Below are 12,339 nucleotides of genomic sequence, written 5' to 3' on the forward strand. Positions count from 1 at the left end.
AATCCCATAAGACTAATGACTTCCCCCCAAAACTCTAAATCTGAAAGCCAGATTTTGGCAGAGATCATCATAGCCCGCATTACGCGAATCCATGCTAGCATATCCAAAATGGACTCTTTGAGGACTTCAAGATTAGTCAATGATCTCTTCACCCATCTTGTGAAATTATGTACCCTCCCTTTATCCATAGACGTTAAGGCCTTACCCAAAGAAGTTCAAAGCATGGGAGAAAGTCTCATAGTTCTATGTGGCCGTGCTGAAATTTTATTGGAGCTAGACTTCGCAACATTTTTAAATAAAATCCCCCAACCCCTAAACAATCTTATTCTCTTCCCCTATTATGGAAATTACATTAAGCTAGCCAATTTAGTAAACAGAGTCCTCAAAGATCATGGCGTGGAACAACCCACGAAGGTTGCCTTCGTGGGTTCGGGTCCAATGCCTCCTACTTCTATTATTTTGGCTACACATCACATGAAGCCACTCACTTCGACAATTTTGATATTGATGAGGCAGCCAATGATGTGGCTCGCAGAATAGTTGCTACCGATGCTGAGCTCGAGAAGAGGATGAAGTTTCTGACTTGTGACATAATGGAAGTGAAAGAGAAGCTAGGGGAATATGATTGTATACTTTTGGCCGCTCTTGCAGGGATGACTAAAGAGGAGAAAGTAAAGATTCTTGGGCACATTAACAAGCATATGAAGAATGGAGGAGTTTTGCTCGCGAGAAGTGCAAAAGGGGCTAGGGCATTTTTGTATCCTGTTGTGGAGGAGGATGATTTGTTGGATTTTGAGGTTCTCTCAATCTTCCATCCCATTAATGATGTGATCAACTCTGTTGTTCTCGTTCGCAAGGCTATCTGTTAGTCAGGAGATCAATGAAATATGAATGTGATGCTAGATAGTGTTTCCTTATTAATTATTGGAGACTATTATTTATCTAAGATCACTTAAATAGATAATGTAAAATATTTTTAGTGGGTCGCTTTTGCTTTTCCAGATGCTAATTAAGTTACATGCTTTATGCCATATGTAAAGAATTAAGTTAGCAATAGTGTTCTTTCAGATAGTATCTCTTTCGATTTTTTCTCCTATCTCGATTCGGAGATCCACTCATGAAACGGTAAAATAGGCTTTTGTACCTGACTAATTATATTAAGCAAAAAAATTTAATATAAATAAAAAAAAATGATTTAGGGACAACTTTTCATTTTCTTTATCTTAATTACAGGATTTTTCTTCAAGTTATCTACTTGCACTACTTACAAAATTAGGACCTAAAATATAATATCCTTTCGGGCGAATGACCTGTACCCACCAATAGTTTGTCATAAACACAATTTGGTATCCAAAAAGTTTGAAAATGACAAACAACTACTTTCCATCAGATTCTGTTCGGGGTTTCCATCTGTTAAAGGATAATAGTGTTAAAAAAGACTAAAATGTCCTTAGAAGTTTGATATTATAGATTTTTTTATTAATTTAGGGCAAGTCAACTTAGTCAATTACGTAAATACCCACATCATTTACATTAAATTACTAGTATGCTATCAAGTTGTTATAGGTTAGTGAAATGACCAGTTTGTCCCCTTGAGTTTGTGAAAGGTACTAATATTTGGGCTTTTAAAAAATATATATATGTCTTGGGCTTATGGATTTAAATCACTCATTTGAATTTAGGCCATTAAAATGTTGAATTATTATTTATATGACATAATTAATTAATAATTAATTCAAATATAAAATAATAAAAAATAAAAAATAAAAAACCCAAAATATAACACACCCAGTCACCCTTAGTAACAATCATTTCTTTCTCTACATTGCCTATTCTCTACCGATTCCTCACCCCACACTGCTGGTCCTTTCTACCTCCGTCTTCCACACAGGCACGGTTCTATCTTCCATAATCGTCAATAAAATCACCAAAATTTACAAGCATTTAATCACCAAAATCCATAACATCAACAATACAGAAATCCACAACACCACCAAAATCATAAGAAATCTAAATGAACAAAATAAACAAACCGAAGGAGAAGAATTTTGACGAAAAATGTACAACGTTAACAAATCGAAATATGGCCAAAGATTGAAGTCGCGGTGGTGGGTTAGGGAAGGGGAGAATGTTGAATCTGAGTATGATGCACCTGTTGTCATTAGTCATTGAGTTAATTAATTAAAAGTATCCACTTTGTTAATTAGTAGAAATTAAATATAATAGTCCTTATTATATGCGTGGAACCATAGAAGCTAATGCATATAATGGATCACATGCACTTAATTTTATTTTAAGGTTATACTTGGAAAATTATCATCTATGTCCAATTTAAGAAAAAAACAAAAAAAAAAAAAAAAGGAAGGAGGAAATTTTATCTAATGCAATGAAATGTGCATAAATAAAGGGATTATATGATAAGTTACTTTTAACTTGAAAGAGTAAGCTATTAGGTAAAGACTAACATAAACCTTTAAATCCCAAAGGGTTGATCTGATTTTCAAGAAGGTTTGCTCCTTTTTTTTTTTTTTTTTTTTTAATTTTCTTTTTGTTTATTTTCTTTTTTTTTGTTTTTTTTTTATTTTTAGACTTATAGGGTGTTTAATAGGTCTCGAAGATTAGTTTGCATTGATGTTCTCTCTCATAGTCCTCCATCATCTTCCTTTAACTTTGTTATGATAAGAACAATGTATAATGTTTAAAACAGTTGTCTTTGAATAAAAATTAAAAATCGTAGACAGTTTATATTGTTTAGCATTAATTTTTCTTTCTCCAAAAGTAATCATACATGAATTATTTTTAAACACACGATGAACTGACATGAAAAGGTTCAGGCATTCTCCATGCCTTGAAGACCTTGAGCCAAAACTTCATTTCTTTTCTAGGTTTCTTGTTAGTGTGAACATGAAAAGAATATGGGATCTATTAACTTAATTATATCAACAGAGACACGTGGGTGTGAAAAGAATACAAGTATGAAGTATCCAACCACCGCATGTGTTGGCTTAAACAAATATTAACATCAGTATCCATCTGGGTTTTTCCCTTCTAAGAATATGTGTAACAGATTAAAAATAAACCATTGACACAGACTATAGGTACAGTTTTATAAACTAATATAAATATTTTCTTCTTGGTCATATAAATTATTATATTAACTTTTTGATTACCTATATTGGCAAATTTTCAAGAATCTTCTATTATTTTTTCTCTTTGTCAAGATCAAATGGCATGGAACTCCATGCCTCTATTGACCATAAAGATTTTCAGGAGATTTTACATCTTTGTCATGCGTTAATCAGAGTTAAAACATTACGAAGTTTCAAGATTTTAGCCACTATAAATAGTTGTACATGGCCAGGGCTCTCCACAAGACAAACACATAACTTAAGTAACTCTCAAATCTCATATACAGCATAATGGCTTCCCCCCAAATCCCCAACTCTGAAAGCCAAATTCCAGCTGAGCTCCTTATGGCTCGCATTATGCAAATGCATGCTAGCATATCGAAACTTGAGTCTCTGAAGCCATCAAAAGAAGTCAATAGCCTCTTCACTCATCTTGTGAAACTATGTACTCTCCCATCATCCATAGACATTAAAGCCTTATCCGAAGAAGTTCAAAATATGCGCCAAAGTCTAATAGTTATAAGTGGCCGAGCTGAAGGCTTATTGGAGCTTGAGTTCGCAACATTTTTGACCAAACTCCCCCAACCACTAAACAATCTCAATCTCTTTCCTTATTATGGAAATTATGTGAAGCTGGCCAATCTAGAATACACAATACTCTCTAAGAATGGAGTGGTACAACCAAAGAAGGTAGCCTTCGTGGGTTCAGGACCAATGCCGCTAACATCTCTTATAATGGCTTCACACCACATGAAATCCACACACTTTGATAACTTTGATATCGATGGGGCAGCCAATCTTGTGGCTCGTAAAATTGTGTCTTCTGATGCCTTGTTCGAAAAGAGGATGAAATTCCATACTTGTGACATAATGGAAGTGAAGGAAAAGCTAGGAGAATATGATTGCATATTCTTGGCAGCTCTTGTTGGGATGAGTAAAGCAGAGAAAATGAAGTTTCTTGGACATATTAGGCAGTACATGAAAGATGGAGGAGTTTTGCTTGTGAGAAGTGCAAATGGAGCAAGAGCATTTTTGTACCCAGTTATTGAGGAGAATGAATTGATTGAGTTTGAAGTTCTCTCCATATTCCATCCAACAAATGATGTGGTCAACTCAGTTGTTCTCGTTCGCAAGCCAATTTTTTAAAGAAAAGAAGCATTTGCCGCTATGCTATGGTATTTATAATTAAACCTAGACATATAAGAGCCAGCTAGAATGGTTGCGTATATTTTAATTTTCTTTTTGCACCGGTTGAAATAATTAGAGAGACCATCCGTTTTCTCTGGTTAATTTGTTTTGCTTTCTAATTATAATATAGGGTATCTTCTTTAACTCTTCTTCTTTAATTCTGAGTACTTTATAAAATATGAAGCCACTTAATTTTATCCAAAATGTCTCGATTATTATTAACTAATATAGCAAAATAATGCTTGCTAAGCATTTAAATTTCAACAACACTCCTCCATTGAAGCTTCTAACATAGGATTGTATAAATATTAATATTTAAGAGCCCGATTTATGAAGTATAATTTCATTAAGGGAGCTCGCTTCCATGAAAATAAGCACGAATATAGCAGAAAAGTCATTTAAGATTAGGGCACGAGAGAAATAAAAAGTATTAAGAGTTCAGTTTCTGGGCAAAGACATATACTTGACTATAGCAATTAAAACATAATTTTTTAATAAAATATCAAATATATTCTATCTTTTACTTTGTAATTTATTTTTGTATTAAAGAAGTAAATTAATTATTATGTTAATTTGTTATATGAAAGGTTCTCCTAGATAACTCATCATTTAATATGGAACTATCACAGAAACTATATATTATATTAAACTATTTAATATATAAGAATAATCTATCTTTGGAAGAAATGAATTGAACGTTCGAAGTCCAAGAATATTTCACGATGGCTGCTTGCTGCAAGCTTATTTAAAGATTTTGTGTGCGTGCCACACGTTCCCCATAGTAGTTGGCTAGTCCATGGCTAATAAAAGGGAGAAAACATTTTTTAATTGCCAAATACAGAGTTTTGAAAATCGGACCGGATTGGCCGGTCGAACCGGTGATGGCCACTCTTTCTGGTTCGATTTAGATTGTATGGGTGTTTTTGATGGATTTTAATCATGTAGGGACTAATTCATTATTTTTAGGGATATTTTTGCTGGCACTCAAACCTGCAAGGACAAATTTGAATGTTTTTGTTGGATTTCAAATCACCCTAATTCCGGCCGATTCTGGCGCCAAACACCCCACCTGACACCACCATTGGCATCACCTTTATTTTAACATCAAAACCCCTATCATCCTGACGTATGATTGGTCGTCGATCGTCATCGCCGCCACTATCTCCTTCACAAAAATCAGTAGATTCTTCCCTGATTCCGGAGCCAAACACCCCACTTGGCACCACTATCTTCATCGCCTTCATCTCCACATCAAAACCCCCATTATCCCGAACTCCGATTGGCTACCGATCATTGTCACTATCGCTGTCTAACTCGCGATTTCCTACCCAGATCGCAAGGGTGCATTTGCTATATTTTAAACCTTTAGGGACTTATATGTAATTTTATAGGGGTATTTACGTTAAGTTTCAAACTTGTTGGATCACCAGCAGACCGCCAGTTTGACTAGTCCGATTGAGAAACCCAATGGTCAAAGGGTGGTCCGGTTTTCAAAACCTTGGTAAAATATATAGGCTGAATTATTGTTCCTACCCTTAGTTTGAATAAACTACAATCATAACCTCAGTTCGAAAATCTATCACCTTTCCATCCACAGTGGGAAAGGAAACTTATTGATTTGACAGAGAGAAATTTTGTACAATAGGTTCAAAGTTCTAAACTGTTTGTGAATATGATACAAAAAGGTTAGGAATGGCATTTGAGGAAGAAATATTTGGATTCTTAGTTCCAAACTCAACATTTTAAAAAAATGGAAAAGATGCCTCATCAAACTTACATTTTTCCTTCTACACTTAGACATTTATAACATTTATGATATAGACTGTAGCCCATGAACGCACATTTATCAGTATGAAAATGGAACTTATGCTTGTTGTAAGACCTCAGATATATATAACAAGTGTAGCCATATACCTTCAAGGAGCTATAATCGGGTTTGGAATTAAATAGTACCTAGTATGGGCAATGGATAACTTGAGCTATGAGATAAGGAAAAAGACTTTTGTATTCACCTCCCCAGTCTAACTGAAGAGTTTTAATCTTGGTAACAAATTGAGTTTTTGCTAGTTTGTGAAATTGTTGAAAGACCGGTTTGGCTTTAGACTTTGTTTTGAGAGGAAATAGCCAAACAAACGGCTTATTGTAATCATCCAAAAAAAGAACATAATATCTAAAGCCTTCAACAGAGGTGATAGGAGCTGGTCCCCATAAGTCAGAATGAACAAGCTCAAGAGAAGCATTAACCTTAGAATTAGAGTAAGGGAAAGTCGATCAATGTAGTTTTGCAAATTGACAAGCTGAACACACAAAGTCTTTATTAACTTTGAACAAGTTTATATTCCTTTGTTGCAAGATAGTCTTCAAGGCAAGAGCATTAGGATGTCCTAATCTCGTATGCCACAACTTATTAGAAAAATCTTTATTACATTCAGTAGATAGCTCTGAAACATTGAAAATTGAAGAAACCGCTAAATCTTTATCTGTTATTGTATTATGTTCCTCAGGATAACAAACTAAAGTGGTTGCTTTATTTTTGGAGACATAAACTTGTTCTTTAGCTAGAGTGAACTTGCTGGAGCAATCTGAAACTGTGTTTGAGGTAATGACATGGTTTGAAACAAAGGAATGTCCAGTAACTAGACAGGAATAGTCAGTTGGTACAGACCCTAATTAAGTGTTCCTTGCAGAATGATGATCTTGGACACTTTGTCCTTAACAACACAACCATCAGAAGAAAATTCAACAAAAAAATTGTTATCTGTTGTAATCTTAGAAATACTTAGCAAATTTTGTGTGACTTTTTTTTAGGTAAACTTGGTAGTTGCCTCTTCTGCGACTCAAACACTAGACCCTTGGGTAAAGCTAAACCATGTGGCTAAAGGGTTTGCCATTTAATCACAAGGGGAAAGGTGAGTGACTTGGGGTATACATACATCATTTTTCAAGTGAATAGACTTATTTCTTGGAGAACTTGGGAAACTAGTGTTCCCAATATGAGAGATAGAGAGATTCTCACCATTTTCAAGTTATAGTTTAGTTGAGCCATGATAGTTGTTTGAAGATTGAAGTTGATTCTTGTCAGTTGTGACAAGACCAGTGGCTTTAGAATTCATATACCAGATTAAATCCTAAGTTGAAGATTATTCTAGATTGATGGTATGAGCAGCATATGAGGCTTGTGAAGTGGTGTTGTTGCCTAAATTGTACTGAAAAGATGATAAAGAATTGGTGGTTGAGAAATTTTGAGTTTTCTGTAATAAATCCTTATGATGATATGAAGGATATCAAAGTGTGCCAAAGGAGTTAGAATTGCTTGGAAAGCCCTGAAAATTGCCTAAAAAGGAACCAACAGAAGAATTTCCAAAACCATTTGAACATTGAAGATTTATAGGAAACCTTTAAGGAGTTGCTATTGGAAAACTTGCTGGAAAGTTTAAGGTAGCTATTTGAAAATGATTTCCTTGGTAATTAAAATCAAATCAATGATAGCATTGCAATGACATGACTAGTTTGTTACATACTTGACATATAAGCTTTCCTCTACGAAAGTTTTTACCTCTTCCTTTTCCACCAAATAGAAAACCAGGAGTAGTTTGTGGTAAATGAAAGTAGTTGGTAGAGTAATGGTAAATATGATAATGTTATGATGTGAAAGGAGAGTGTGGAATTTGTGATTGTGATTGGAAACTTTGAAAGTTTTGTGAGGATAAATGCGAGGAATTACTAAAAGAGTTACCCAATGTATTGTCGCTATTTGAAATGACAATGGTGACATTGTGAAGTAAGCTTACATGAGAGTCCATTTGGTAACAAGGAATTTAGAATATTGTGCTTCTCAAGTCGAAGTTCATGCTTTTGTAACAAGAATTGAGCTTCTTGAATAGAGATGGAATCAATTCTAGACTGGAGACTAAATATAGTAGCATCAAACTCAAATTCTAAACCATCTAGGATGTATGACAACAATTCCTTGCTAGTTATTACTTGACCAATAGCAGATAATTGACTTGCAATTTCTTTCATTTTGAAAATACAATCACTCACACTTAGATTTTCTTTGGTTGTGGAATATAATAAATTCCTTAAATGCATCATTTTTGCCTTAGATTCAGACTGAAATCCACACTCCAGAGTACACCAAATTTTTTAAGCTAAAGTACATTTTGAGATATGTCCAAACATAGATTCATAAATTGAGGCGAAGAGCCAGCTAATTAAACCTTTGTCAACTCGTTTCCAAATTGTGTGGCTAGGGTTTGTGACTTTCTTGAACATAGTTGTTTCACTAAAATTAACATCAGAATAATAAATTTTTCTCATTAATGAAAAGAGAAGGACATAGATCTACCCTAGTTAGATGATTTTCGAGCTCGTGAGCTCCAATAGCAAATAACACTTGTAATCACCAAAAGCTATAAGTGCCTTTGATCAATTTCAGTGAGATAGTTTGAAGACTGGTGGACAACATAATTTGAGTTGATGAAGATGAAAAATTTTGCATTTTCTCTGGACATTTTGGTTGCTGAGAAAATGAAGGAAAATCAGGCTTGACGTTAGTCATTGACTCTAATACCATGAAAAGATTTTTCTAGAATCAATTAGAAGAAAACAGAGAACAAGCTCAAAATTGAAGAGAAGAGAAGAGAAACTTGAGATTTTCATTAACTAATTGGAATAAAGTGCACGACTCTTTTATAAACCTGTTGATACAAAACGCTGCGTGTCTTACAAACTTTTATTCCTGACACCTTAACCCAGACAAATTACAAGTTAGTTCTGACTACTTTCCAATATTACATTTTAACCCATATTGCTCCTAAGCTTATATCTTGACAAGTTACTACATAAAAAAAATCATCTGTCAAATAAAAAAATTAAAAAATTAAAAAAAAAAAGGAAATCTAGTCTGATGCAATGAAATAATGTGCATCAATATGGATAAAAAATTGCATTGAGGTTCTCCCTCGTACTCCAAGTCCAACTTAACTTTGTTCTAATTAATTAGGAATATTGTCCCTGAAGACGTCTGTAGCTTCTCTCAAACGAAAAATTTTATGAACGAAAGTCCGAAATAAAGCTTAGCTAACAAACATGTATACACTAAGTAGAGTGGAAAGTAATTAGTTAGACTAACTAATTAAAAACTAATAGACTTCTCTAAGCGACCTGCTGACAGGAGGCATGGAGCCGGAGGCATGGAGCAGTAAACACTGCAGTACAGAAACACTAAACAGTACTATGTACTTTAAGCTACAGTGCAGTGCGTACGTGGGTGTGAAAAGAATACAACTATGAAGTGTCCAACCTAACTGTTTTTGTTGGCTTACATAAATTGGCTTATATAAACAAATATAATTAACTCCAATATCCATATGGGTTTTACCCACTAAAACTAATGTGTCACAAACTTAAGGTACGGTGCCATAAACTAATATAACTATTTCTTCTTGTCATATAAACTAACATAAATTTTCAAGAATCTTAAATTATTTTTTTCTCTGTCAAGATTTTGATTGGCGTGGAACATGCCTCTATTGACAGAAAACACATTCTCGGGAGATTTAGAATCGTTTTCATGCCTTAAGTCCGAGTTGAAATATCACGAAGTTTCAAAAATATAATCACTATAAATAGATGTATATGGCCGGGGCTTTCCCCAAGACAAACACAAATTAAAGTTAAACAAGTCACTCTCCAATCTCAGATCAGCATAATGGCTGCCCTCCAAAACTTCAACTCTGAAAACCAAATCCCGGCTGAGCTCCTTACAGCTCGCATAGTTGAAATCCATGCCAGCATTTCAAAACTCGAGTCTCTGAAGCCTTCAAAGCAAGTCAATAGCTTCACTCAACTTGTGAAACTATGTACCCTCAATTCATCCATAGACGTTAAAGCCTTATCCCCAGAACTTCAAAAAATGCGCCAAAGTCTCATACTTCTATGTGGCCGAACTGAAGGTTTATTGGAACTAGAGTTTGCATCATTCATAACCAAACTCACCCAACCTCTAAACAATCTCAATCTCTTTCCTTATTATGGAAATTATGTGAAGCTAGCAAATCTAGAATACTCAATCCTCTCTCAAAATGGAGTGGTGAAACCAAAGAAGGTAGCCTTTGTGGGTTCGGGTCCAATGCCTCTTACATCTCTTATAATGGCTTCACATCACATGAAATCCACACACTTTGATAACTTTGATATCGATGAGGCGGCCAATTATGTGGCTCGGAAAATTGTGTCTTCTAATGCCGAGTTTGAAAAGAGGATGAAATTTCATACTTCTGACATAATGGAAGTGAAGGAGAAGCTAGGAGAATATGATTGCATATTCTTGGCAGCTCTTGTTGGAATGAGTAAAGAAGAGACAGTGAAGATTCTTGGACATATTAGGAAGTACATGAAGGATGGAGGAGTTTTGCTGGTGAGAAGTGCAAATGGAGCAAGAGCGTTTTTGTACCCAGTTGTTGAGGAGAATGAATTGATGGAGTTTGAAGTTCTCTCCATATTCCATGCAACAAAAGATGTGATCAACTCAGTCGTTCTCGTTCGCAAGCCAATCTTTTAAACAAGAGTGTTAGAATGTGAGGTGGGCCTGACTCCTCACCCAATAAGGCCTTGTTGAATGGAAGGATTACCCCCTCTTATAACCCAATAGGCTTAAGCGTGCCTAGTTGATGTGAGACTCCAACACTCTCCCTCACAGTCAAGCCCATATGTTGGGTCATGTCTGTTATTGGAGGTAGTAACTAGCTCTAACTCCTCACCCGCTGGTCAAGCGCTCAGCTCAACTGAACCTGGGCTCTGATACCATGTTAGAATTTGAGGTGGGCCTGACTCCTTACCCAATACGGCCTTGTTGAATGGGAGGATTACCCCCTCTTATAACCCAATAGACTTAAGCATGCCTAGTCGATGTGAGACTCAAACACTCTCTCTCATAGTCAAGCCCATATGTTGGGTCATGCCTGTTATTGGAGGTAGTAACTAGCTCTAACTCCTCACCCGCTGGTCAAGCGCTCAGCTCAACTGAACCTGGGCTCTGATACCATGTTAGAATTTGAGGTGGGCCTGACTCCTCACCCAATAAGGCCTTGTTGAATGAGAGGATTACCCCCTCTTATAACCCAATAGGCTTGAGCGTGCCTAGTCGATGTGGGACTCCAACAAAGAGAAGGATAATTTGCTTTCTTTTATAAGATTGCCAGCTACAATATTGGCTTCGTGTGTTTTTATTTTCCTCCGATTAAAATAAAGTGTTATCTGGTTTGTTTTGCTCTAATTGTAAGGTAAGTGTGCTTCCATGTAAGATATTTTCTGTAACCCCTCTTCTTTAATTCTGAGTGTTTATAATATGATATGATGCCACTTAAATATTGCAAGGTAATTGTTGATGCGTGATTTTTACACCAACTAAACGCACGTGTGCAATGCTGAGCTGGCCTAGAAGACACACGTGAATATAAGGAAATATGAGAGTCAATACAAATAGGAACAACTTTTAAAGTGGTTCGGATGCTAAAGAAGCAAGTCCTACATCCACTGTGATTTTATTAATGATAGGGGTCAAGTCGCATTAGCTGATTGACTTACAGATGATAGTACAAGCGAGTGAATACTATAAATTATAGAGAGAGAGTAGCTAATCAAGAGTAAAAATGAGCGAATCCTTTGAATGAGAGAGGAGCTCTCAATTTATAGTGGGATACATTGAGCTAATGATTACTGAATCTGTGAGTTAGTGGGATTATCCGTGCAAATCCTTCTTTATGTCACATTGCCCACCTTCTAGAGTGATTTGCGCGATTTGGCGCAGGGATTGGACACGTGGGATCACCACAGCTTCTGGCTGGTCTGACGCGTATCCACTATTCTGACAGAAGCAGGCTGCGGGTGTACCCATGTTCTAACTTTTGCATGCTGACTGGGCCTTACGTCAGCCCTTATATTTTTCAGGCAGAACAGAAGTCTCCTAGTTTTTAAGGTTTGAGGATCGAACCTATAAAGTTTGACAGGGCGTGTGGCC

At 35.7% G+C, this 12,339-nt stretch overlaps 2 protein-coding genes and 1 pseudogene across 2 annotated transcripts; all 3 read left to right on the top strand.

Annotated features, from left to right (window-relative positions):
- On the top strand, window positions 1-924 carry LOC116108792 (annotated as a pseudogene).
- Window positions 925-3,419: 2,495 nt separating this feature from the next.
- LOC116108817 (nicotianamine synthase-like) lies at window positions 3,420-4,274 on the top strand. Its single transcript, XM_031395049.1, has one exon. It carries the CDS (start codon window positions 3,420-3,422, stop codon window positions 4,272-4,274), a length of 855 nt encoding a protein of 284 aa, XP_031250909.1.
- Window positions 4,275-10,029: 5,755 nt separating this feature from the next.
- LOC116108807 (nicotianamine synthase-like) lies at window positions 10,030-10,881 on the top strand. Its single transcript, XM_031395037.1, has one exon. The coding sequence runs from the start codon at window positions 10,030-10,032 to the stop codon at window positions 10,879-10,881; it is 852 nt and encodes a 283-aa protein (XP_031250897.1).
- The last annotated feature ends 1,458 nt before the right edge of the window (window positions 10,882-12,339 follow it).

This window comes from Pistacia vera, unplaced genomic scaffold, assembly GCF_008641045.1.
Source record: "Pistacia vera cultivar Batoury unplaced genomic scaffold, PisVer_v2 Contig118, whole genome shotgun sequence".
Taxonomy (NCBI): domain Eukaryota; kingdom Viridiplantae; phylum Streptophyta; class Magnoliopsida; order Sapindales; family Anacardiaceae; genus Pistacia; species Pistacia vera.